The 27,684-nt window shown below is 44.0% G+C and overlaps 2 protein-coding genes across 6 annotated transcripts; one reads left to right on the top strand and one right to left on the bottom strand.

Moving 5' to 3' along the window:
* Window positions 1-142: 142 nt before the first annotated feature.
* si:dkey-166k12.1 (solute carrier family 22 member 6-B) lies at window positions 143-9,428 on the bottom strand. The gene is made up of 10 exons (XM_056398831.1): window positions 6,559-9,428; window positions 5,327-5,430; window positions 4,640-4,794; window positions 3,192-3,360; window positions 2,913-3,027; window positions 2,460-2,566; window positions 2,161-2,372; window positions 1,940-2,048; window positions 1,633-1,845; window positions 143-1,256 (listed from the first exon to the last, which is right to left on the bottom strand). Exons 1-10 carry the CDS (start codon window positions 6,895-6,897, stop codon window positions 1,154-1,156), a joined length of 1,626 nt encoding a protein of 541 aa, XP_056254806.1. The 5' UTR covers window positions 6,898-9,428; the 3' UTR covers window positions 143-1,153.
* A 2,719-nt stretch (window positions 9,429-12,147) lies between these two features.
* LOC130183437 (trafficking kinesin-binding protein 1-like) lies at window positions 12,148-25,965 on the top strand. Of its 5 annotated transcripts, none has more exons than XM_056398827.1 (18): window positions 12,148-12,330; window positions 13,206-13,400; window positions 16,641-16,717; window positions 17,124-17,240; window positions 17,362-17,462; window positions 17,597-17,702; window positions 17,797-17,875; window positions 18,016-18,146; window positions 18,342-18,416; window positions 18,537-18,674; window positions 18,797-18,873; window positions 19,140-19,388; window positions 19,528-19,808; window positions 21,204-21,322; window positions 21,915-22,122; window positions 22,241-22,346; window positions 23,043-23,168; window positions 23,453-25,965. In XM_056398827.1, the coding sequence occupies exons 3-18, from the start codon at window positions 16,667-16,669 to the stop codon at window positions 24,045-24,047; spliced, it is 2,559 nt and encodes an 852-aa protein (XP_056254802.1). In that variant the 5' UTR covers window positions 12,148-12,330; window positions 13,206-13,400; window positions 16,641-16,666; the 3' UTR covers window positions 24,048-25,965. The 5 variants fall into 5 exon arrangements, with proteins under 5 accessions (XP_056254802.1, XP_056254803.1, XP_056254804.1 ...); XM_056398828.1 differs by having other exon boundaries at window positions 19,531-19,808; XM_056398826.1 differs by lacking the exons at window positions 12,148-12,330; window positions 13,206-13,400 and adding an exon at window positions 15,633-15,826 and having other exon boundaries at window positions 19,531-19,808.
* The last annotated feature ends 1,719 nt before the right edge of the window (window positions 25,966-27,684 follow it).

A 27,684-nucleotide genomic window follows, 5' to 3' on the forward strand; every position in this document is an offset into this window, starting at 1 on the left:
GCTGGTTTTAGTGACATCTCAAATTCATGCAGTGGAATAACAGCGTATCGCCCCCACACACTTTGATATTTTCCATCACACTGGCCTCAGATTTTCTTTGCTATATTAATAATAGTTATTGACGAATAGAATCCCTTTTACTGAGTAACATATACTACTACATGACCAGTGCTTCTGATCCATGCTGGGGTTTTTTTTATATATCTAATTCGTTTACATAATAACAGCCCTTAAACACTTTAAAAATCATGGCATCTAAAATGAAAATAAACCTCTACAAGAGAAAGATAAAATCAAATATGTCTACATGCTGATCAGTCACATCCAAGTTCTCATACAAAACTACATATGAACTATAGTAGTCTAACAAAAGGCTACATTAGGCATAATGAAGTAACTAGTGCATGCAATTTCACTTGACTAGTTTTCTTTTCTCTTGGCTTGAGAACATAAAATAGAAAACGAGGCAGTTGCTTGTTCGATACAGCATTGAGATACAACAAAGATATGCCACAAACAGTCCACAAAAATATTATAAACGTGCTTTTAAGAAACGCACAAAATGTAAAATTGTTCTTCAGTCCTGAAAAATAGAAAGTCCTAAAAAGAGCTGCTCAACAGGACTATGTGTGCTGCATTCGAGAGGAAGTGGCAGTCTACTAAAGTCTTCTCACCCAATTTGACTCTTCACATCAACACAGGTTTAGAAGTTTGAGCTGAGCTGCTGCCTGTAGATGTGTAAATACAGGAATATACAAATATGCAATCTGCAAAGTCTTTAGGGGAACTATTTATTCTGTCTCACCACGTAATGAAAATATATCAAAACTAGAATAACTTTTAACTTCTGAGGAATAACACAAGATTGCTAAACAGGACTATTCCTGACTTAGACGGATGTTTACTTGCATTTGGTAAAACAGTAGGCTATTGATCTGCCCTGGCAGCAGAGCTGAATGCCTGCTTTGTGCACATGCGCATGCACCTGCATGCTAGTTTGGTGGGTGAGATGTGTTTGGCTTTCTTGCATAAACCTCTTAATCAGGTCCTGACGTGTTATTGCATAGAGGATGATTGAAGAACTGTACCTGGTATCAAAGTTGAGGCAGTATATTGTGTGAATAATGGCATGTGTGCACCCACGTGAATACAGTTAGGTCTGGCTTGCTAGATGTCGTAGCTCCTGCTCCTCTGTGCTGCTGGCCGATTGGCTAATATCCTCACACATCTCAGTGTTGTCTTTGTTGCAAGGAGACCTGCAGGAGACAAAACACAAAGTACACACTGAGCCGGTTGCAGAGCTTGGGTTTTCTCATGGGAACAAACAAGGCCATGATATTTGAAATCCTGCTCAGGTTCATGGAGGCTGAGCAGCCAGGGGCACACTAAAAGCTCTGTGAACTAACAGCTCACAAGTGAATATGCAGAAACTGTGATAACACCTCAAGTGTTAGAATTACATGTAGAATTAAGAAAATTCAGACTTCACATCTTATACTTAGTTTGCTCACAAGCAGCTCTCTCCTTTCTGTGATGAAGAAACTACAATTAAAGTCTCCACAATTTACCACTGCTTTCCTCAGTACTCACAGAAGCCCCATCCCAGTGAAAACGAGGGTCACATTAACGTACCTCATGTCCCAGTTCTCTGCGTCCTCCACTGTATCAGGAAGAGGTCTGTCGGCAGTTTCTGGCAGTGCCAGGGCCAGAACAGCACCCAGCAGCGGGGAGGTACCGAAGATGACCAAAGGCGTGGTGGGGCTGTGGTTATGAAGCATGTTGATGATGGGTGCTAACACACCACCCATCCTCGCAAACATGCAGGAGACACCTATTCCCGTTTGTCTATGGGAACACAAGGAAAAGATTTTGTAGGAATTACACTAAGAGATAAAAAATAAAATGCTTCATGACTGTGTCTTTTGAGAAAGCGTCTCACCGTAGCACAGTGGGGAATATCTCAGCAGTGTACACATAAATTACAGCAAAGGAAGCAGTTATACCAAACTTCCCCACCATGGCGAGACCAGTGAGGACATTGGGATGATCTACAGACACAGGGAGGGTGAGGACAACAGGAAAGAAAAAAAAGGAGAGAAAGTCTTTTATGCAGCTTTGTTATAAAACGATATGAATGTAAATAAACAGTGTCCATCCTACCTGCAGGGACAGTGAGCATTAGCAGACAGGCGAGGCCTCCAACAGCCAGGAAGCTGCTCTGGGAGAGTCTGCGGCTGCAGGGCAGGACGAGCAGGACCAGAGAACGAGCCGGGATCTCAACCAACCCGAACACGAACTGGGTGAGATAGAGGTTTGTCCCTAACCTGGACACACCCAGTGAGAGCCCGTAGTACACCAGCACATTCACAAACCTGGGATTGTAAAGGAGGAACAGGGATATGGTCAAAGAGAAAAGAGAGAGAAAGAAGATTGCATGCACACATACAAACAAGATTTACCAGATGTAGAACAAGATGATAGCCCTCTTCCTCATCTGAGGTGTTCGTACGAGATCCACTGCTGAGTAACTTCGCTTCCCTCCAGCTAAAATCTCACACTTTGCAACCTGATGCACACACGGACATGCACATAAACCAAAAACCAAGAATGAATTGATCTTAACAAGTATTGTGTTACTCTGTGTTATAGAGCACCATTGTTGTCCAAACCATCAATACTAAATTTACTTTAAATACTCACTAGAACACCAAATGTGACTGTTTGAGTAATATTTACTAAAGAATACAATACCTGGCTGTTTCAGGAAATAAGTGGTAGTTAGACACAGAAATAATTGAGAAATACACTTATTGATAAAGACTTTGATGAGAGGATTGATACCACTCTCTTACCTGTCCTTTAAATAGCAGCAGCACACAAGAAAACATTTTAAGCAGAGATAAGAGACACACCTGTGCAGCGGGAGGTAAAACTCTGCCATTGACAAGTGCTGCCTTGCGGAGGAGTGCGATGGCTTCCTCTCTCCTGTCGTTGGCCAACAACCATCTGGCAGACTGAGGGACAACCCTGACAGGAGACAGAGAAGAGAGAGGAGACAAGAAAGTGTGGACAGAGTCGAGAGAGAGTGCCAGGAATAAGAGGAAAAGAGGATCACAAAGAGGGTATTCATGTCCAAGAAATGTATAAATTCACAGTGGATCTAATGTTCAGATGTCCTTTCAATCTCCCACCATATATAGAAGATGAGCAGGAAGCCCGGGACTGAGATGGCCAGTTGCAACTTTCTCCAGTCTCGTATCAGGTATGCTACACCTGCTAGCAGCATGTAGCCCAGGCCAAAAGCATAGTCCGTGATGATGCCAGCCAGCATGCGTCTCTTGGTGCATGTCCACTCAGTGCCTTTGGAGGTATAACAGTGGAGGATTGGGGAGAGGAGAGGAGAGGATCATGGGTATTGGTGGTTTGAGGCTTTAAGGTAGAGGAAAGAGTGGCAAGGGTTTGTGCAGGAGGTAGCACAAAACAACATGAGACATAATTACACTTGAAGTACATTAATTTGAAGGTCTTACAGATGACTACATTAATCCACTGCTTTCCTTGAATGATACTGGGCAGTTTAACATCTGTTTACTATCCAGTTTCCATAATCCACATGCAAAGAATCAACACCTCCTGCAATATAGCCTGCTTATCACCAGCATATGTTTGCCATGCTAACGTCAGGAGGCTAACATGCTAACAATCACAATGCCAACATGCTGATGTTTAGCAGGTATAATCTTTACCATGTTCACCATCTTAGTCTAACATGCTAGCATGCTAACAGTTTTGTCCTGAGGGGAACACGTAGACCTGTAGCAATTTCCATGACAATCTATCCAATAGCTTTTGGGACATTTACCTCAAAACCATAAATATGGACTTCACAGTGGAACTAAAGGAAAAGTCAGGTGAAATCAAAGTTTCAAAGTTTGTAGGATTCGTTGTGCGGGTACAGTGAGTTTCCATGGCTAGCCATCCAATCGCTGCCGAGATATGTCCGTCTGAATCAAAGTAGTAGTTGACCGACATTGCCATCCCTGGAGCCACACCACTAGCCTGGCTAAAAACTATCTCCATCTCTGAACTGTCAACTTTTTAGATAGTGAGAAAAACAACCTTGTGCAACATACAACCATTTGATTCACAGCCAGGTGATCCTTGTTGGATGACATTGGATGACATTTGACCACCTTCCTATTTGGGAAGGTGGTCTCAGACTTTTGGACCCCACTGTATATATTTCATGGATTTTGGAAGGATATTGTTAGCCTAAGGGGCGGGAGAATTATTTTTTTTAAATCATAAAATGTCATAGAAGTCTCTTAATGTAGCTGCACCCCTAAAAGCTAAGACCATATCCAAAGCTCCCTGGACACATACAGCTTCTATCTACATTATAAACTATTTGAAAAAGCTCAATAGAAATACAAGGGAATCTGACTTTTCAAATCTGATGCAAAATCATGACTGTTTTTTTTTTTTCTCTCAGTACACAACTCATTAATCCTCGTCCTCACATCTCATCATTTCTCAACAAATAAAATGGTCAAACAACCACTCCTACCACTGTTGCTACAGCAGTGATCTCAGGTCTCATGTTTGTTTTTAGCTGTGTGCGTGTGTGTTTGGTTAGTACCAAGTACAAAAGCATTGATGATGACTCCAGAGATCGTGGTGCCAACTACAAAGCGAAGAATCACATAGACAGGGAAGTTGGGTGCAAAGGCCACAGCGACTCCAAACACAGTCTGAAGGGCGATGGACAGCAGCAGGATGAAGCGTCGGCCGTACCTTGCACAGAGAGAGAAAAGGTGGACATGACTGTGCTCTCTAAGCGCATGCATAAATGAGTGCATAAGTGAATCAGTGTGGCTGTGACAGGGTGAGACCAGTAAGCACAGGCCAGTATGGAGTGTAACACACCTTCAGGAATTTCACTATGTACGTATGGGAGAGTTTTAGTGTCCCATGAACATTTATGCTTCACCCTGTGAGAAATACTGACTGTATTTTATATGTCGTAAGAATTACATTATTTTTCAAAATATGTTTAAGGCAGCTATAGGAAAATTAGAAAGGAACAGCAGCAATCAAACCCTAATGTGTAATTTTAGTCCTTCAACTCCATCTGTATGAAGTGTCAACTGCCCCACTTACACATGGATACTACACACCAAGGACTCCAGCTGTGTCTGCTCCCGCAGCCATGCTTTGATGTTGGGGATCTGGCTATGTGTTGTATCTGTGCAAAGTGAGAGCTTACAGGGCTCCAGGCAAAGCAGGCGAGAGCAAGGGAGAGCTGGGAAAGCAGCACACAGCCTACCTGTCAGCCATGGCTCCAAACACCACGGATCCCACCAACAGGCCGAACATGTAGACAGATGATCCAAGACTGTTGAGTCCAGCTTTGTCGCACACCAGGTCCCACTAGTAGATGAGAAAACCCCAACAGTTACTGCATCATATGTTAATTTTGGTTAGACTGTCGTGTTTTTCAATAAACATAAGTTTGCGCATATTAATCCGTGCTCGTTCATAAACATGAAAAAATAATATTTTTCACCATGAAGAATGACCAAAAGTCGTCCCTCACTTTAGTGTATTGGCGCTGGTCTGCATCTCCGAGCTTTAAGCCTCTTCGGGAAATCTTCTATTTCGTCTCCCATATAGTAGATTAATGCATTCGCCCGATTCTCCTCCGAGCTTGAATTGAAGTTGCTCGCTTGGCGGGAATCCCTCGAATGACCCGTATGCATTTTGTCCGCTCGTGCAGCTTGGGAAAAATCAAAGGGGACCGGGGGCTGAATGCTAAACGTAGCGCTGCGCGTGTTAGCCACCATGCTAGCTTCTTCCCCGCTCGGCTCCACTTCGCTCTCACTCGTCTAGCGCTTTCACCAAACTCCTTCTTCTTCCTCCCGGCAGACGTATCGTCCCGAAGTGGGCTCACTAAATTTTCCGACACCATGTCTTGTTTTTACTAAACATAAGCTCACGAGACTCACGGGTAACTTCACGTTTTACTTCTTTTATTGACTTGAACTCTTCTACGACCGCCACACGTTGACCGTTGACCTTACAGCCTTCCCATAATGCACCGTAAACCAAACCTGTTTCCTATTGGTCCGTCCCTAACACAGGCTTCTTAGTGTAACTTGTAAAACATATATAATGTACCACCATAAATTATTAACAGATACCACATAGACAAGGGAGGAGTGGGACATTGATGCTATTTATCCACTATCACATCAACATAATAAACAGCCTTCGTACATTCCCTATGTCATGTATGGTTAACAATGTTCAATCTTAAAGATTATGGTTGCCTTAGGATACTTTCAGATGCTGTTAGATCCCTTAATTTATTTTTTCTGCATTGGTTTTATAATAAGAAAATCTCAAAATTAGTCATCATTTAAGACTTATATTAAATGTAAAATCTATCTCTCATTTTGTGGAGTGGAACAATTACCTGTTTCCATGCAGGACAGTGACTTTGTGAATGACGCTGCTTTTCACCGCTGATTAAACAAAGTATTAATCATCCTAATTTACCTCGGTGACTGTAGTGCTCTGGAAAGTCTCCTGGCTGTACACCCATCCATGGCCACATGGGACGCGCTCAGTCCGGTTTCCCTGCAGCATGACATCGGGAGAGAAGCAGAAGGAATCCGAGAGGCTGAAGTTCAGGCTGAGTGTGCCCGGGGAGGAGGACTTATTCCCGGCTACTGAGCTCGAGTTGTCTCGGCAGTGATGCGGTGGCGTGGCTCCGGTAAAGATGCTCACCATCATGTGGAAGGCGAGGAGGATCTGGGGTAAACAAATCCATATGTACAAAATTTTCTGATATTTCCCGAAGCCTCCGATGGCAGAGAGGATCTGGTCGAAATTCATTTTGGGGAATCTGGGCCAATTTGGAGATTGGGGTCTTCTAGTGGATCAGCCAGTGGGAAAAGGAGGCGGAAAGCTGACAATAAAGCAGAGAGGCGGTGGGGAGCTGTGTGCCGTTCAGGAGGTAAACAAGATAAATCAATTCCCATGTGCAGCCACAGTCAGTCCAGCTGCATTCTGCCAACATGACCCATCTTTAACAAACCTGAACTGACCCGAAGAAAACATCTCCTTCCTTCCAGCAGCAGCAGCAGCAGCAGCAGCATCTATTCTCTCCAAATATGGGTTCACACAGGTCGATGAAAACAAAAACATCATCAGCTCACCTGCATGATAATAATGTGGAAACCAGAAAAGTAAAATGTATCAGCTTGATGCACGGAAAACTAAACGCAAAATTGTCCTCGTTGCATCCATCCCTTAAAAAAGTGAAGAAAAGTGGGGGGAAAAAAACAAAGTCATGCGTCCAACAACTGTGCAGCCAGAGGTGTTGTGAGGCTCTGGATGTTTCCACTCTGTGCGAAATCTAGAGAAACCCAAACATGTTAATGGCAGCTGGGAGCGCGTATGGTGTGATGCAGCCTATCCGTTACATATAGGGCAGGGTCATAGCATCATTACAAAATCCCATAAAACACGCTCCAGCGGGAGAATCACACCACAACACTGCCGCGCTGTTATACTATAGGTGACTGCATTCAGTGTTTTTCTTTAAGGAAAATCGTTTAAGCATCACTCACACATGCTGCCATGTATCATGCAGAGTGGCGGGAACCCAGTGTTTATCTGTAGGAGGCTATGTACAACACAAACACCTCCATAAACCTGCAGCAATAACAGTGTCTATTGTCCACAAAGGCCCTCTGCTGCCATCTGCTGTTGGAACATTGAATTACAGGTTTAACAAGGGACTCGGTCTGTTTGCTGCTCAACACAATGCATGTGGTTCTCTTGTACAATGAAGAAGATTATTTTGTTTGACAGTCAGTCAGGGCACTGGATGAGGAGTTGCCTTCAGGTGCTCCCCAACAAGTGTCTTCCTTCATCTTTGCAGGTTTTCTTTATCATGGGCTTTGGGCCTGTTTTCAAGAAATATATATTGGACTGTGCTGAAATGCAATTTTCTGGCAGGCCGCCATAATATCTGTTGCAGACGCTCTTTCCTGATTTTGTCTTGTTCTCTGTTTCCCCTGCCAAACTCTACATCTGTTTACCTCTCAAGCAACTACTTGTGGAAATAAATATAATAACTGTTGTGATCTAGGACTATTTCTGCTTCTGTAGTAACCATGTTAAGTGATGGATGAGCGCATGTGCATAAAAGTCACTGTGCAGTGACTAAATACAATGAACAGGCTTTGTACAATGTAACTGATGAATACAAGTCATACAATAAAAACACTAACGACACTGTTATTAAAATGCTGTATGCTTTAGTCGGGTTACTAAATCCCAAGTCCAAGTCCAAGTCATCAACATTGAGTCTGAGTTCCAAGATGGGCTCCAGTGCTCTACTCTGGCACAGCCAAAGAGCTGACGTACAAATAAAAAAGATGACATAGCTGTCCCCATTTCAAGGGGAGATTATTTACTGTGTGTGGCACAATAGCCAAACAAGTGCGCTACTAACAAAAAAGAAAAAGAGTCTGAATGCAGTTGATTCTCAAGTCCAAGTCAAGTCCTGAAAATCACTCACTCAAGTATCACAACGCTGGCATAGAGGTTTTAGGTAGCATGGAGCCCAGGGCTGACTTTGTTTGGCATAAACAGGTAGACCACAGAGAGGAAAATACAACAAAGACTTTGCATTTCACTTTGCAAAAATGAATGTAGCCAATGACAGCATTGTTGGGTGGGTGGGGACTCAGTTATGTCTAGTTCTTCTCAGGAGAACAATGGCTCCTCTCTGTTTAGTCCAGCTGGTCAAGAGGGAGCGAATCACTGCAGGTTCACGGGAATCTGAGTCCCGTTTGGCCAGTGTTCAATCAGATTAATGCCTGTTTTTCATTGTAGGCATAATAATGAACCTTGTACTCAGTTGCTGCAAAATGTTTATTAATATATAAAAACAAATATGCATCATTATATTCTCTCATGTCCTATTATATACATTCATGTTTTTGTCACTTTAACATAAAGGGAAAATGCTCATGCAGTCAAAAAGTGAAAATAAATAAATAAATAATGTTGTTGATAATGGTAATGGTGTTTGCCCATAATGTAGAGAGTAAAACAAAAACTAATGTGTGGCCCAAATAAGTTCAATTCAAATATTCAAATTATATGCAATTTATGTGGGACGACTTGATAGCAAGTTCGCTCCTTCCTTCTTTCATGTATATGATATAAACGGGAATGTAAATCGTGTGCCTCGAGCCTTTTAGCCTGTTCCCTTCCTGTTGTGGGTGCTCGTGACGTCAGCGATGCTAGGTTCAGTACGGGTGGGTCCTGGTTTGAGTGTCTGGATGACAGCAGGGAGAAAAACTGTCAAGTCAGTCAGAGTAAACCCGGATATATTGAGAAATACAGTACTGCCTTCAAATTAAAAACACAAAAATAATGAAATAATTTTTTTTTTTAAATCAATGAAATATTAAGGTGTGCGTCGCAAATAACCACATAAATACATAGAAGAAGAAACAGATGACAACATGAATTCACGTGTAGATTATTTTTTACACAGTCTCTGTTGCTTGATATGGCTGTATATTTCCACACAATCATATTTTCCCATCAGATTTTCAGTTTATCTATGAATACATGCTTTAAAAAAGAAATTCATTGACTGATTGATTGATTGATTGATTGATTGATTGATTGATTGATTGATTGATTGACAGATTTTTAAATTGTTCAATTTAAATTTTGTACAGCCCCCAGCAAAAAAATCCCAACATTACTTGTTTTGTTTCAGTATAATGGTAAAGAGGGATTTTATTTTGAAGGCGTTAACTAGAAGTCGTATTATTCTCCTGTTGTCTGGCTTCACAGGGGTGAGGGAGGCTCCAGAGAGAGTGCGAGACAAGAGGAGAGAGACAGGGGGAGATGGCTGAAGGGAAGGAGGAGTGGACCGGGTCAGGAGCGACTTTGGAAACCAGCCTAAAGTGACCTTGATCATCCAGAGCTGTCATCGCTGTGAGGAAGGACCCGACCGCAGAAATATCTCAGCGCTCTGCCCGGCCTGCACGCACACATACACACACATACACACACACACACATACACACACGGTCTGACAGAGACCGCCTCTACCTGCTCATCCGAGGGGACATCCAGCCATATCTGCCGATTTCCTCCCTGCTGGGTCGCTGCACCGCCGGAGTCCCTGTTGGATTTTTTTGTTGAACAGTTTGGATCAGCTACTTCTGTGTGTGAGTAGATCTCTGAACCGGGGCTGCTTTCACCGTTTGAGCGAATACATGATTTCAATGGCGATGTCATGCATCATGAGGTCAGCTGATCATGTTTTTTTTTTTTTTTTCGTAAATCATTGTGGCACAACTGTGAGGACACGGTTTATGAAAAACCCCCCGGGTCCCGCATCCGTGACGCGACCTGCTGATGTAGATGAAGCCACACCCTCAGTCAGAACTCAAATGACATTGTTTGTGCCACATGCATGAATGAACCCTGGCCTACTTATTGGGGGTACTGCCAGCAGCAGCAGCAGCAGCAGCCTTCAGCAGCTGCAGGGCAGCAGTAATATCCTTCACTGTAGGGCATCAGCTGCTGGGCCTTGCACCAGCGCTGTCTGAGACATTTCATTTCACTGCTACCTCTCTGTCTTTAAATTAATTATAGAACAACTGCTCTCATTTGAGCTTTCTCTCTCCTCAGTGTTAGAGTCCCAGTTTTAATGACAAACAAAACAAGATATTTTGACCACATTGGTCAAATTATGGAGATAGAAATACTGTATCAAGAGCTCATCCATTTGGGCTATTTCTGCAGACCTGAGTTTTTGCAAGTTGACATGTCTGGTTAAGTTGGAAAGGGGACAGTGATTTGGGAGTGTTACGATGCACGACTTCTAATCCCAATCCCTGAATCTGAAATCATCTGTCGTCCAGAGTTTATGTAATTCTTGAATTCTTTTTTTTCCTTCTGAACACCGATCCAACAGAGAGTGTGAGTACAGCTCAGTTCAAGCTGCCGCAATGAGAAAGACATCCCAAGGTGGTAATGCTGCTATACAGAGAGCAGACCAGTGTGCAAAAAAATGATATGTTCACCTTTATCTGTTGGTGTGCTCATGCGTGTGTCTGTTATAGAAAAAAATCTGTGTCAGATGCGCTCAACCGTCACCAGATGTTTCTCTGTTTTCTCGAGCTACCACCTATTCCTGCAACTGGCCACAGATGACACACACACACTCATGCATATGCACCCCGCGTATCCTTTTTTTTCTGCCGTGATTTATATTCTGTTGCCCGTCGCTCACTGTTTGATGTGACCAGAGGTGAATTTCCTGATCCAGATCTGTGGTTTGTTTTCTCACTGCAGCTTGCTGTGCATCTGCAGTGAGACACAGATCCCCGTGGATTAAAGACAGGGGCGATGCAAGGTCGCTATGACTTCAGACAGGAGACCCAGGATCAAACTTCACTCTTACAATGCTCCTGCAGTAGTCTGGGACTGTGAGGAAGGTTTTTCTTGGGAGACTGGGAGTTTCAGGAGATGTGGGTCACAGAGTTGGCAAGTGGTTAAAAATCCCAGCTTCTGAAAAGGCCCCTCGCTGCCCGAGAGCTGCATGCTCTGTGTTTTTACCATCTGATCTCCCATGTCTTCAGAACAAGAAAAAAAAATCATTTCCCGGATCTGGATCCATTAAGTTACACAGTCTCATTATATCATGCTACTATCAAGAGTTGCTCTTAACCCTTACCTGCATTTTTATTCATTTCCTGACAGATGAAAAGTGGTGTCTGCAGTGGACAGGCTGTGATTTATGCAGCTTGCTGGCAGGCAGCTCACTGCAGAGTCAGCAGCAGCACTCGAAGTTAAAGACTCTGTAGGGAAAGAAAGAGACGCATTGATTATTGTGGACTCCTTTACTCCATCCTTCCTTACCCGTCTCTTCTCCTCTCTCCTCTCCTCTCCTCTCTCCTCTCCTCTCCTCTCTCCTCTCCTCTCCTCTCCTCTCCAGGTGTCTGTACCTGCTGTCACCTGTCGATCATTTGGACCTGCTGACCCAGTGGAGCTCCAGCTCCAGAGGTCCATGGCCCCTGATTCTCTCCAACAGTGAGAGGTGAGCCAAGCTGGCCTCCCCGGCCCCCTCCCTGCCCCCGGCTCCAGACCTGGACCCAGATCCGGACCCAGACCCCGATTCCGAGCAGCGGCACACCCACGAGGAGCAGTATGTGGGCGAGGGCGAGTCCAGCCAGCTTGACACACAACCGGCGCCGCCCGACTGCAGGGACGCCGAGACCATCACAGGTTTGTGTGTGTCGGTCAGCGTTTTAGGAATTACTGTAGGAAAACGCTTTGATTTCAGTTTGTGTCATGGAGAATCCAGTGGGTTTTAAAACGGTTTATAAACCACTAACACAGTAGAAATAGAAATGTTACATTTTCAACAGAGCTCAGACATAAAAATGTCCAAATGCAGCTCATTGTTTGGAATATATTACATAATTTTTTTTAAATATAATGTGTAGAGCTGTTCTTTCTAGCAGGTAATATATATTACAAATATATTATATATGTCATTAGTTTTACTTTAGTAGAAATAAATGTATTTTTTGTCATTTTTAGCACTTTTATCTATATGGCAAAGTAATGATGCTACAAGGATCCACTGTCTCAACTGGCATCATGTTACATGTGTATGTATATACACACTCTTTACTTAAGTAAAAGTACATGAGTATTAGCAACTAGATATAAAAAGTAAAGGCACTTGTTCTGCAGAGAAGCACCCTCTGTGGGTGTTTTAATACTAATACATGAACGTGTAAAGAGCATTTTAATGTTGTCGCTGCCGGAGGTGACGCTAACTACTTTACCTGCTGGTGGGTAGTTTGTTCTTTCATTCACCGCTGTATAAATCTATCACAGGCTTTGTACCTGTCATCAGTCAAATGATGCAGAACAGTACTGGTCCAAATAGAAAGCCATCTACTAACATCAACTCACAGTAAGTGAAGTGGTCAAATACGGAGCGTTTATGTAGTATTGATCCGTATAAACAGTAACAGTGTAAGTACTAGTCTCCCTGTTTCTCCAAAACACTCACAGCATCAGTTCCCTCCACACCGATCACCTGCACCACCCGGCTGCCGTACCTTCACTCTCCTCCCTGTCACCTTCAGATGTGTGCAACAGTACTGACTTGCCGGAGTTTGAGATCATCAGTCTCCTGGAGGAGCAGTTGCCGGTGTACCGGTTGCGGGCTGACACCGTCTACGGCTACGACCACGATGACTGGCTCCACACTCCCCTCGTCGCACCGGACGCCAGGCTCGACCTGACCACCGAGCAGATCGAAGAGACACTCAAATACTTCCGTAAGTTTGACAACGGCGTGATTGCATACAGTGTATATCTGTCTCCAGTGCTGCAGAAGCTCTATACGTTTTTAGTCTCACTTCAAATTCAGACAGTGGAAACGCGGTAAAGAAAAAGCCTAGATAAAGATTAAACTTTAAACTTTATCTCTTGGACTTCTGTGGGAAATCATGGCTTTGAAAGTGAAGGATTTACCCACCTGGACACATGCTGTTTAATCCTTCAGATGGCTCTTGGAAAGATAATCCACAATATGTGTGAAGGGAAGGGTAAAAAAGAAAAAAAAAGGCATCAACAACTGGAAAGATAAATTTGACATAATTTACATACAGAATATAAAAATGTTGCTAATCTTTTCTACATTCATGTATTAAAGACAAGAAAGTTAAGGGTGTAGTCTCAGTTCACTGAGGGAAAAGGGGGGTTTAATATTACAACAGTTTCATTATTTAGTAACATGTATAAATAGTAAACAACATGTTCTTCTTTCCGGAAGAGTTTTTCTTTCCTCCTATCCTCAAACAACCTCTGTTAGGTCTGTTAATACTCGACCTACATATTTATATACATTGAATTCTTGTATTTTCTGTGATACACAGTACAAACAGCAAGAAATGATTATGTTTAATTCTATGGTGTTATTGTCTTATTGCAGATGGTATGAGATCCTCCCTTTACATGTTAAAGGTGTTGATTCGGGAGCTCTGGGGGAATGAAGTCAGATACTCTGGTAACATCTTTAGGTAGAAGTCTGAACCTTGTGGAATATTTCCCAGGAAGATCAAAACATTGGCCGTGAATCTTCTCCTGTGTTTCCACTCTGCCTTAATGCACTGGCTCAGAGAACAGATGCTGTCTGTTTTCCTCTGTAAACAGTTATGAGAAGGATGCAATTAATATTGATTCTCGCTGTTGGTTTATTAGAAAGTGCTCGCAATGCTGACATGATTGATAGGTTGAAAACAAAACAAAAAACCATTAGCTCATGAAGACAGGTGTTGTTTTAATCTGCCACATATAAAACCTGATATCTGCCTGATGCAGATAAATCCTGTCTGAATAAGATTCAATAAGGGTTTTTTTTTCTTTCTCATGTGTCTGTGTTTCTTGACACTATTATCTATCATCCTGTTTGTCCTTTTCCCGTGTTGATGTGACTGACATTAGAGCCTCCCTCCACAAGGTGGTGCCGAGCTACAAGCTGCTTACAGTCTTTGCAGTATCTGTTCTCGGTGTTTTTAAACCATTCAGATGTAAAAGCTGGACTTTAATTTACTCCTTATTCCTCTGTGACTTTAGGTAGGTTCAGAGAGTTATGGAGGTTTTCTGTGTTAGGGTTACGGGTTACACTGTCTCCTTCAGTGAACGTCATTGTTTTACTGTATATCCTCTGAGCTGTAATGAGCTGGTTTCATTTGAGGGTTTCTTATTTCACAGATGCTGTTTCTTTAGTGTTTACGGTAACAGTTTATCTCCTGCCTCACGTTAGCCTGGTTTCACCTAGAAAAACCCTCATCTTTCTCGTTTCTTACCCATTTTCTAATATTTGTGTTGCTCTTAAAGCTGACATGGCAAATTAATCTTTTCATTCTATGACAGACATAGCGGACACTATAATAAAAAATAAGTTATAATTAATAAAAACATTCATGCATTTATGTAAAACATACTTTTGTTGGCGAGTAAGCGACAGTCATTTTTACAGATTTGTCTGAGCTTTGTGTCGTAAGGAAGCTGTTGAGGAAGGAGTTGTATAAAGTCAGAACAATGGTTCCTGGTCCATTGTGTTCTGTTGCTGTTTACTGAGACAAGTCAGAAAGATAAGGCACATCCTGTGGTGGTAAAGAGTGAGCACGTGTGGCTGTGCATGTGTCAGGGGTCTGTTTGTGGATGAGGGTCACCATGGTAACAGCGGCTGGAGGCAGATACATGTCCAGTGGCCTTGCACGGAGCGGAGGAGTGATGAAGAGGAGAGAGATGTGGGAGTTCTGCCAGCACTTAGAGAGGAGTCCTCGCCATATCCCGACGATCTCTGATTGGCTCTTTCTTCCATCTTGCAGGCTTTGCCGTCCAATCACGACACAACTTCTACTTCCGTTTCACCTCAAGCAGCTGTAGAGCTTTTTTTTTTTTTTTTTTTTTGTCAAAACGGATGTGCACTCTCGCTCATCTCTCCGCCTCCCTCGCACTCGCTCCATGTGGGCGGAGGGTAATTTGGGCTCTGGGCCTGTTATGCTGTACAGTGGCTGAGCAGTAGGAGTGAGCAAGACAGAAAGTGAATGGATCAGTATTTAGATCGGTTGTCATGTCTGCTTGTTGGTCATCGTGAAGCCAGGGGGAGAGATGGACAGCGAGAGCAGGATGGAGAGATTGGCGAGGGATGAATGTGAGCTGGATGACTGGTACTATGAGGAGGACAAGGAAGGTAAAGTGCATGTCTAGAATAGAGAAAGAAACGTGATCAGTGTGATTGTGTTATACTTTGATTTGACTGTGTACACAGTGGATCAGAGTCCAGACTGACCTGTGTTGAGATTGAGATTGTAATTTTCCTGGGGAGTGGCGTTTACAGTGGAGCTTGTCTCTGTTGTTGTCCTCCTTCATTAGGAGGAATTTCCTGAAGCTTGTTGACTTTAAATTTGTTCTGTTTTGACACAGCAGCCCTCAAGCACACACACATGCACACACACATTCCCATGGTTCATTGTTGTATCTGTGTGAACCACCGTGGATCATAGATTCAACAGTGTTTTTAAAAACAAAGGGGAGAATTTAACGGCGCGTTAATGAAACGACAATGAAACTATCTTGTGCTGGTTGTAATACAAACAGGATTACAAAGGTTTATCATAAAGCATTCAATAACTTTGTACAGCATGTTATTGACTAGAGCTCTGAGTCAATAACAGCTGCCCCCCTCAGGGCAACACAGCCAACTGGTGTGCGCCATGGAAAACAAGCCCTTTCCCCTTTAACTCTGCCCTGCTGCACCATGAAATCAGTGCTGATGGAAGTGTTGCACCATAAACACAGCCCCTCCACCACCTGCGAGAGGACGACTTTTTAACCTCTCTGTGTTATATAATGCGACTCTGTGTGTGTGTGTGTGTGTGTGTGTGTGTGTGCCGCTGTGCATGGATCACAGTAGAAGTGATGCGACGGTGGGCCATTTGCACTGGAATCTGTGAGTTATCTGCCACCGTCTTCTCACTGTGTTTGTGTGCTTTATATTTCCACAGTGCTATGTGCAGACAGAGTGGGCCAGATGACGAAGACCTACAATGACATCGACGCTGTCACACGTCTGTTGGAGGAGGTGAGATGCTCTATTTTTGTCTGGAATTCAGAGCCGTAACAAGGACAGATTTTTAATTAGTTGAAACCACTAAATAAGGCTGCAGCAGAGCGGATGCTGCACCGTAGATTCGCCAAAATGAAACACACCTGTGGTATGAATAGTTGTGGAAAGTTCAGCAGAAAGAGATCAATAAAGAGTGAGTGAATTCTGGCTCGAAATCTACCAGCAATGGTAGATTGCCCCCACAAGACGCCAGCAAAAACAACTGTTTTTTTGTGGGATTTTTGGGTATTACAGCTATAAATGTGAGCTAAGTCTTCTCTTCTCTTCTCTTCTCTTCTCTTCTCTTCTCTTCTCTTCTCTCCTCCCCTCTCCTCTCCTCTTCTCTTCTCTCCTCTTCTCTTCTCTTGGTTCCGACCAATAGAAAGAGAGAGATTTGGAGTTGGCTGCAAGGATTGGCCAGTCGCTCCTTAAGAAGAACCGAACTCTGACTGAGCAGAATGACTATCTGGAGATACAAGTGGGACAAATCACAGAGGAGGTCTGCACACACACACACACACACACACACACACATAAGACAGGTGTTTTTGCAGCGGATCCTACACCAGATATACTTGCTCCACATACACGAGTCATGACCATCGTCTGACCTCCTCCAGGTGGCCCAGCTGCATCATGAGCTGAACCTGAAGGATGAGCTGCTGCAGTTTTACACCACGGCAGCCGAGGAGAGCGAGGACGAGTCCAGCGGCTCCCCGACGTCAGCACCCTTTCTTTGTTAATTCAATGTCTGTCTGTGAAAAGTTGATTTAACCGTTGAATAAAAATGCTCGACACGTAATGAAAGAGCTTCTCGACCTTGACGCCCGCTGCTCTGTGCTCTGCTGTCTAAAGGGGTAAGAAGAGTAAAGTGGAATTGGCCTCAGGCGGCTTTGTGAGTGACACACTCCAGAGGAAACTCAAGGAGCTGGAAGAAGAGAACCTGTCGCTGCGCTCAGAGGTATCAACACACACAAATAACAGCAGTTCTACATGTAAGAGAGAGAGAGAAGCTGCTGGGAATGCGTTGTTTAATCATGGGTGTCTGCATGCAGGCGCACCACCTCAAGTCAGAGACCGAAACCTACGAAGAAAAGGAGCAGCAGCTTGTGAACGACTGTGTGAAAGAACTCAGTAAGTTTTGAAACTGCTTTCTTGTGTTTGTGTGTACGTCCATCTCACCCCCGGCCTTCACTTGATGCTCCGCCGACGGGTGTTTTCTCTCTTTCCCTCTCCGAGGTCAAACTAAACTCTCCCTCCCTCTGTCCTGTCAGGGTTGTCCAGCCTCCAGATCTCTGCCATAGCGGAGGAACTGGCTCGTAAGACCGAGGACGCCTCGCGACAGCAAGAGGAGATCACACACCTCCTCTCTCAGATAGTGGATCTGCAAAAGAAAGCCAAATCAGTGAGTATACATGTACAGACACACAAACCTGTTTTTAAGTCAAATGTGACCATCGTCATGCTCTGTTATTCAAACCTGCACATGTGTGTGTATGTGTGTGTGTGTGTGTGTGTGTGTGTGTGTGTGTGTGTGTGTGTGTGTGTGTGTGTGTGTGTGTGTATGTGTGTGTGTGTGTGTGTGTGTGTGTGTGTGTAGTATGCAGTGGAGAATGAGGAGCTCTCTCAACACCTGTTGGCAGCTAAAGATGCCCAAAGGCAGCTCACAGCGGAGGTAACTTCCACATCACTGCTCCGTTTGCCAAGCTGCCAGTGAATCGTAACGTATTCACTGTCAACACTTTTATTGTGATGCTAATTCCAAAAGTTGAGTTTAATATCTTCATCGCAACAGCTCCAGGAGTTGGAGGAGAAGTACTCAGAGTGTATCGAGATGCTGCATGAAGCTCAGGAGGAGCTGAAGAACTTGAGGAACAGGAACTACACTGCAGGAGCTCCTCGGCGCTACCACCCCATGGGGCTGTACCCGATGGTGAGGGAGTGTATGTGTGTGTGTGTGTGTGTGTGTGTGTGTGTTTGCGTGTGTGAGTGTGTGTGTGTGTGTGTGTGTGTGTGTGGCTGTCTTCCGTTCCTTCACATGTTTTTGTGTTGCAGGATTCTCTGGCAGCTGAGATCGAGGGGACGATGAGGAAGGAGTTGAGTCTGGACGACCCCGAGTGTGAAGAACAGAAGTACGGGTTAAGAGCTTAATTAATATGTTGAGAATACAGCACGGACATAATTTAGACTAGGGCTGAAGAGATCCTGATTGCAGTATGAGTCATGATTTCAGTTGCAATGGTAATTTTTGAATTTAATTGTCACTGAAAAAAACATATAATTGAATGGAAAAAAAAAAAAGAATTTCACAGAAATAAAGAAAAATAAAAAACAAGATGTGTTTGGTGAACTACTGTACTTACAGTCCAGGATAATACCTTTATCTGATTGTTTGCAGAATCCATCGTAAGCGTGTTTTTGAGACGGTCAAGAACGTCAACCAGACGGTCCGTCAGCGTTCACTGACTCCAACCAGCGCCAACATCCCGGGCTCCAACCAGTCTCTGTCCGCTCGCACGTCGCCCCAGTCCAGCGGCCTCTCCACGCCCCGCTCCAGTATGTATGGAGGTGACATCAGCGGAGACGGCGTTGCCCTTGACAACCGCACCCAGAGCATCCTGATGGAGACGGCGTCTAATCAGGATAGGTGAGGAGGAGGGGAGAGGGCTAATGCCATTAACAAATTAGAGAGGAAGTGGAGATTGAGGACGGATTTGGACGTCTTCTCAAGATTCATTAAATGAAAACTATATCTCACCCCTTGGTTTCTGCTCCCGCCCTGACAGCAGCACAGAGGGCCAAGACAAGAAGGCGAGCGGCGCCGAGGACCTAAGGGTGGCCCTGCGCCGCCTGTCTCTGCGTCGCCAAAACAACCTGAGCGAGAGGCGCTTCTTTGAAGAGGAGAGGGAGCGAAGGCGGGGAGGACACGGAGGCCTGCACGATGCTCTGGGCCAGGAGAGCGTGATGACCCCCTCAGAAAGCATCATGTCCCTCGGGAACCTCCACCTGTGGGCTACACGCGGGCCCTACCTCCCTGACAAACTCCAGATCGTCAAACCACTTGAAGGTGAGGGAGAACGGGAGCGCGGCATGAGCTGCAAGGCGGGGAGGAAGTGGGAAGGCGAGCGGCACAGAGGGGCCGGGACAAAGAAAGGGAGCAAGCGAGGCTGGGGTTCGGAGAGGGAGAGTAGGAAGGACAGCCGGACACTCGAGAGGGAAAGAGAGAAAGGATGGGGGTGGGCGAGGAAGACCGGAGCTGGGATAGAGAGGGAGAGAGGAAGGAGGTGGGCCAGAGACCGAGCCGGGAGCAGGAAGATGAAGGGAGCAAGAGAGAGCAAAGAGAAGCCTCTGTCACTCATGCTCTTCAACTCTTTCTGGTCTCTGATGCACCATCACAAGTCAGGCAGCTTCGCGTCTCCACACGGCTACTACAAAGACACGCAGCCCAGAGAGTGGCTGTAGATACACGCACGCCATTAAACATCGGTTCAAGTTACTTTTTTTTGCATAATCCCGTTGACAAATAAACAAACGAACCAACAGACACAGGTGAAAACATAACCTCCTCGACTGTACATATAATAGCTTTCCAGTGAGTGTAGATGCACGCGTGACCTTGATGATGGAGAGCATCAGGTGTGACGTCACTGACTGTGGCCAGAAGTGTGGCGTGTGTTAAAGTTCAGACAGCAGTGTTTTATTATTATTATTATTATTATTATTATTATTGTTCCCCTGAGTGATTGAGTGTTGTCGGCCTGTGCTGCCCTCTGCTGGTGATAAGTCCTTACTTCATCTAAAAAGCGCACAGGCTTTCAAACATCTTCATGATATGTACCGTTGCCATTGTTTACACACATTTCTTTATCTGTATTTACACTTTCTCATTTCTTATGTACTGTATGTATTATTCTTTCTTTATGTGTCTCTTTATTATTTATGACTTCCTCTGTTTTTGTATGATTTTTCTTCCTTCATTCTGTCACTGTTTGCCATCTCTGTTTCAAATTCATGCGGCCGACTAATAAAAACCTTTTCTCATTCTAACTGCTCCTCTATTTCATTTCATTTTCACTTTATTCTTCTCCTCTTCATCACCTTTCAGAGTCTCTGTCATATTCTCTTTGTTTGTGCTGATCACTGAGGGTTATTGTATGTTTTAGCGTTTCATGGATATTCTTATTAGACAGCCATTAACAAGTAGTTACTAGCATTAAATGCATTTAACCGGTTACTTGTCGAGCTCTCGCTACATGATCTTCAAGCTTGTATTAAACCATATTGGCTGCACCAATATCTCACAACCAGTTTTTTTATCGTTGATGAATAACCTGCTTTTTCTCTTATTAACTGAAACCACACCACCACTCCAGTGTTGAATGACAAATATTCATCAAGTGTTTGTTTGAAGATAGTAAAAGCTGTCAAGTACAAAGCAGATTTATTCCCTTCTGTCCTCCAGGCTCTGCGACCCTGCACCACTGGCAGCAGTTAGCTCAGCCTCACCTCGGTGTGATCCTGGACGCCAGGCCAGGAGTCGTGTCAAAGGGTTACAGACCCCTTGAACTAGAGCTGGAGCAGGTGTGTGTGTGTGTGTGTGTGTGTGTGTGTGTGTGTGTGTGTGTGTGTCTGTGTATGATATGGTCATGCTCATGCAAGTGCATCTGTTTTTGTTTTTTTAAATGTACAGCTGTGTCTGGTTTATCACATAACACATTAATAGATTACTGAAAACAGAACTTTTTTTTATTACTCCATACTCCATAAAATGAATACTTACTTATTTACAGGATTAATGAAACCAGGCTGCAGGAACATACAGAATTGCTCCTTTTCCTTCAGCTGTCTATATTTCTTTAACTCTCCTGCCATTTCTCACCTCAGTTAGTTCAGTGGGAAATAATAACGATGAATAAAATACATAATGACCAAAGCAACTGAGGAAATCTACTTGGATAGGTTTGGGATAATTTACCTCATTCTGATATGTAGAGGAACGTAATAAATAACAGAAAACTGTGTTTGTTGTACAGTATATGGTATGTCTTGACTAATTAGTTGAAAAGTACCTCTTGTTAATATTACTACTAGTAATAGAAGTAATATTCGTGCACATGCGTGCAGCTGTAATGATCTGGATTCATCTCTCTGTGCTATGTTGCTCTGTCTGCAGGTTTATCCATGGGGGGGCTTTGAAGAGGACGAACCAGGTGAGCAATACTTCCAGAATCTGCCCACGTCCTCAGCCTCTGGCTCTCCGGCCGTGGCCTCCACCTCTACCACCAGCGACGCCGGCCACGGGCAGCCTCTGCCCAGCATCGCTCCACTGTCTCCTCCCTCTCCATCCCCGTCGCCACATCTCAGCAACACTGACGCCATTGGTGAGGACATAGAATACAAACACACATATACAGTATGTGTAATAATGTCGTATTGTTGAAACACAGGCAATGTATCGTGGTGATTGAAAACGACAAGTTGTCTGTGTTTGCGTCTCAGCTGCATACTACCCAGGTAAATGCATGGCCCACACCAGCTCTACCTACACCTTCACAACCTGTCGGATTCTTCACCCGACCGATGAGCAGACGCGGGTCACACCGAGGTGAGCGAAATACGGCCTCTGGTGCTGCTTGAACATGATCAAAGTCAACTTTTTGTGGCCCGCCCTCTTGAGTTTCCTGCCAAAATTTATTCTCAGTCAGCTGCTGCAAAGTTTTGCTTTTCTGCTAAAAGCAGCTGTCCTCAGACATGAACCTTATTACAGAAGTCCTAATGAAATTATGTGTCTTTATTAGAACAATACCCAAAGCACTTTTTCCTCTGGCTTGAACAAACAAAAGCAATTAAAATTAATTTTTTATTCCATTTCATACATTGTAATAACACTAAAAATGAACATGAACATGAATTCAGTTTGAACTTGATTTAATGTGATAATTTTCTTTAGATATGGTGGCGCTCGGAGAAGCTTACAGTGTCCTAAACGTGCACTCAGTCTGAATTCAGCTCAGTCCCACAGGACAAAAAGATCCAAGCAGCAGTCGCTGAGGTGGGATCGTGTCCAAGCAACAACATTCAGTCAGTTGTCTGCCAGACAATAGGAAGGTGCTAAATAATACATGCAGGTGCTTTTGGCTCAAAGAAACAACATCCCCTGTACACAACAAGTGTCAGCTCAGTGCCATTACAATGATGAGATATCACAGAGGTGCAATTTAAGCTGCTGAAATAACTAAGAGATACCAGAAGCATGTTTCTAATTATCCTCGTTCTTCCTCCGTATTTGTTTTCTCTCCAGTCTAAACCCAGTCCCAGCGTCATCCTCCTGTGTGATGACCAGCACTCTGCTGGGTACGCCTGCTGCAACACCCTGCACACCCCGAAGGCTCAGTCTCAGGCCCTCCGAATCCTCAACTAACCTCAGGCAAGGTTCCAGATATACCAGGAAATGAGTGCATTTTGAGCTAATACGTAAAGTTATGTAAAGTTAGCAAGTTAGCAGATTGGTTTGAAGAGCCATTACCTGAATATCAGAGTTAGTTTTCTCCAAATACGACCCTAACGAAGTTAATCTGTTCAAGTGCTACGGTTTGAAACAAAAGAAAGCAGATGCACGACCAGGATCAACCTTTTGACTTCATTACTTTTTCCCCATACACTTAGTTACCGTACGGTATGACCCTGACTTAATCTGTCATGTTTCTACAGAGATGCAACACGTACCACCAGCACCTCCCTGGGGTTAGTGCGCCTTCTCCAGGAGAGAGGGATCTCAGCAGCGATGTATCACCAGAGACAGGGCCTGGAGCATGGTCAGGGCAGCGGAGGAGTTTTATTCAGCACCTCCATCGCCCCTAACCGAGCGCCCAACCCCGACCCTCTGCGCCCCTCTACCCCTCCCAACTCGCCCACGGGACCGGGAGCTTCAGCTGTGCTAACCTCTGCAGGTTTCGACTTCAAGAGTCCCTCTTACGACAACTTCCTGGCCTCTAAACCGGCCCGTTCCATTCTGAAGGAGGTGACTGGGGGGATGAGGGGCAGGCAGAGAGGGAGGGACTGCGAAAGCCAAACAGACGTTAGCGTCACCGTCCACAACCTCAACCTGCTGGACAAGGTGAAGCGGCTGGGTGTAGCTGGAGCTTCAGGGGGAAGAGCAATGAGTCCCAGCCCCATGCTGGGTCCTCTGGGCGGGCTTCGCAGATCCGGCTCCCCTTTCGGGCCCGATGGAATAAGGAGGAACCGGAGTTACCCTGCCATGGTCGGGGCCAGCATGGCCATGAAAGCCCCTGGGCCCCAGGAGTAGTCTGGACTGCTGCTGGCCTTCAGAGTAACCACGTTACGGAGCCAGGCAGGGTCAAGGACTGACTGTTGATCAGTCACCTGGAGCCCAAACACTGACACTGTTCATACTGTACGACAACGACGTGGCACTACTGACCAGTTTCTAATCACTACTGTGGTTCCACACTGACACAGACAACTTTATAGTGCTTTTAGGTGGCGACTCATGCTTGAATCAAAAGCAAAGTAACTGAAAGGGGTTGGTTCACCCAAAATAGGAAAAAAAAAAAAAACACATTTTCTGACTTGCCTCTACTTGTACGTAGCCATGCAGGTAGTTTTGATTTTATATGCTCAGATTTTAAGATATCTCTGAAACGTCTCAGCCATTCCTCAATAGATACAAAGGGGATGATCAATCATGAAGATGGAATTTACTTTTCTGTTTGTGTATGGATTTGATATGTTAGCACACTTAACACAACGACACGAGACTTCTCAACTTTCTACAAAGAAAGTGAAATAACATAACTATACGTTTTAAAGTCTCCAGGGGAGGAAATGGTCCAAACTGACATGTCTCAACATCTGTTAGATTTTCCAAGAAATTTGGTAGAGACATTCATTCCCAGATGATGATGATGATGACGATGATGATGATTCTAATAATTTTGGTGATCCCATGACTTTTACTGAAGTGCCACCATGAGGGTGACATTTAGATGTTGATGGCTTGCCATCAGATTTTTATATTAATTTGTCCAATACTAGATGTCTGAAAACATTCCCACCTGCCTCGGCTGTACTTTAGTTTTAGTGTTGATGCCAAATCTTAGCCTGCTAACCCACTAAACTAACAAACAATCTGCATGGTCATTGTGAGCATGTTAGCACGGCGATGTTAGCATTCAGCTAAAAGCGCTTTGTTAGCTTTCTTAGTTTCAACACAGATATCTGAAAATTTGGGCACATAAAACCTTTTTTTATGTAATTAAATTTTATGTAATTGGGTGAACTGACCCATTAATGGCAGAATAGCTTAAAAGAGATAAATCCAAAAAACTACTGCTAGCTACTCACACCCCCCGGCTTCGGAGACTGACTCTGCTGGCTAGATGTAGTACTCCCACTCTTGCCTTTTCTGAATCACAGCCACACAATCCCACGCACATACCAGACATACAATGTGCCATCGCACTAGTTGGCTAGTTACTGTAGCACTAAACCATGCCTTTCTTCCTCAATATTACTGGATTAAAATCCACATTTTATAAATAATTGAAAATTTACACCAAATACTTTAAAACATGTCATCCCTACTCTCACTCTCTCCCCTCTTACCCTTTACTAAATCTCCCCTGAAGTGATTAGGTGTGAGCCCGACAAGTCACTTTCAACAAATCATTGAATAGATTTTATGTCAGTATTAAAGATACTTTGGTTTAGTTTCTTAATTGGCCATTAGACAGTGAAGCTGATGGTGCTTCCAGTGAACTGGACAGATCAATATGCAGAAAGAGGACGGAGAGAGGGATGAGGGAAGTGATTGTGGCTAATCAGACGTTGTGGTCGGAAGCTCTTCGGACATTTTTCCTTACGGTTTCCTTGGTGAAATGAAGCAATATAGTGCCTCGACCATCTGTCTTTGATGATTTATGTTCTTCATGCGATGGATTAAGGGTGTGAAGTAGCTGTGACAACCATTGTTGCACTCGTGTTTATTTATTTTGAAAATCTTCTTCCTGAATTTAAACTATTTTTCATATAAAAAAAAAAACTATGTTGTCTCACACACTGTATATACTGTCCATTGTCAGTGAAATGTCAGTAATGACACACTTATAAAGGAACTGTTATGTGTACCACACATCACTGTAAGTATTGGGGTTGAGCATGTAATCAGGGGATTTTCCAAATAAAAAAAATCATCAAACAGTAAATTTAATCTTGTTAATTTCCGCTCCATGTGCCTCGACCTGAAACTGTGACTCATTCAAACTGGGAGAAAAGTCCCAGGCTGAAAATCATCATTCACCCTCCTCCAGCAGATGGCGCTCACAAATAACTCAACAGAGCAAATAGTCAGTATGCCAAGTGCAAGCCTGTCCATGTTGGTGCAGTCATGATTCATTACCCATTCACCATCTGTAGCTCTTGTGCTATGAGGGATATGATGAGGGCTACTTATTAAACCTCTATTAGCCGCAGGGTGAACGAGAGGTGAGCAATAACCAAAAAATGTCACTCCGGCAGCCGGAGAGTCTAATTAGAAGAAATGAAATCCAACCAACGTCACTGATGTCTTCTATGTTGGATATTTGTCCTCTTGGAATAACATTTTGATAATCTTATTCATCACAACATCACATCAAACATCTCCTGAGACGTGAGAGGAAATCTGACCTCGGGACCACACTGTTTCCTCCTCTGAGCGCAGACATGTCAGTAAACCACTGATGCACCTCCACAGCCCTGTAGAACAGTTCAAGTACATCTCATGTTCCAGATGTTTTCATTTAAGTTGATATTAAACTGGATGTTATTTGACAATATTACAACACATTGTGTTATTCTACAGGATTTAGCAGCACATCAAAGTGATCATCTAACTCTCAGCAAGAAAACAAATAAGTCTATTAATACGTTTTAAAATGTGTTATGTTTCCTACGTCACTGTTTAAAATGTTTGCCGTTGTGTTGTGGTCATGGCTGCTAGATGAATCTACATTATGTGGGCTTGGATGAACAAGGCTTTGTGGAGTCGGCTCCAGAGCATCAAAAACAAACTTCCCTGCCTTTACCAGAAGTTCTTCTGTTTCAGATGCCAGTAAAAATGCCTTTGAATCAACTAAAGCTGATCTGCAGTTAAAGAGAAGACGGTCAATGAAAGACAGTGTGTTCAGCCAGTTTCAGGAAGAGCTCGGACCATCTGCTCATCACCGTAGCTGGATCTTCATTACAGCCGAACTCTCGGAGCCCATGTTCCTTTCATGAGTGTGTGGCTTCGCCCATTAGGACTCAAGACAAGAGCACTTATGCATGTATGAGTACTAGAATCACTCCATGTAAGACCGTGTAGGCTACATACGTGTTTGCTTTTTGACCTTTTTTTGCATGATTGCCAGCTCCTTGCACATTACACACATAATGCACGCGCACACACACACACACACACACACACACACACACACACACACACACACACACACACACACACACACACACAGTGGATATAGCAGACCCCAATGAAGCCTTTAAACCCTCCCAGTGCCTTTAACTCTGAAGTCTTTAGAGCTCGACTCTTTAAACACAAAGTTTGGATCAATTCTGACCCTATCAGAATCTCAAGTCCAAGCTGGTGGCTGGTGTGCTGGTTTTCACACACACACACACACACACAACACACACACACACACACACACACACACACACACACACACACATATAAACACACAGCAAACCCTTTCTTTCCCCGGGGGCATCCCAGACCACTTCTCTGAATAATTCACTGAGACCTGCTTTGTTCATCGATTCCTCTCTCCACCTCTCACTCACACAGACACATCTTTCACTTAACACACAGGTCCGCGAGCGGCATAATGGGCTGCTTCATCACAATTCACCACCACTGCGGATTCCACCTCTTTCCATCACTGATA

This window comes from Seriola aureovittata, chromosome 16, assembly GCF_021018895.1.
Source record: "Seriola aureovittata isolate HTS-2021-v1 ecotype China chromosome 16, ASM2101889v1, whole genome shotgun sequence".
In the NCBI taxonomy this organism is placed as follows: Eukaryota; Metazoa; Chordata; class Actinopteri; order Carangiformes; family Carangidae; genus Seriola; species Seriola aureovittata.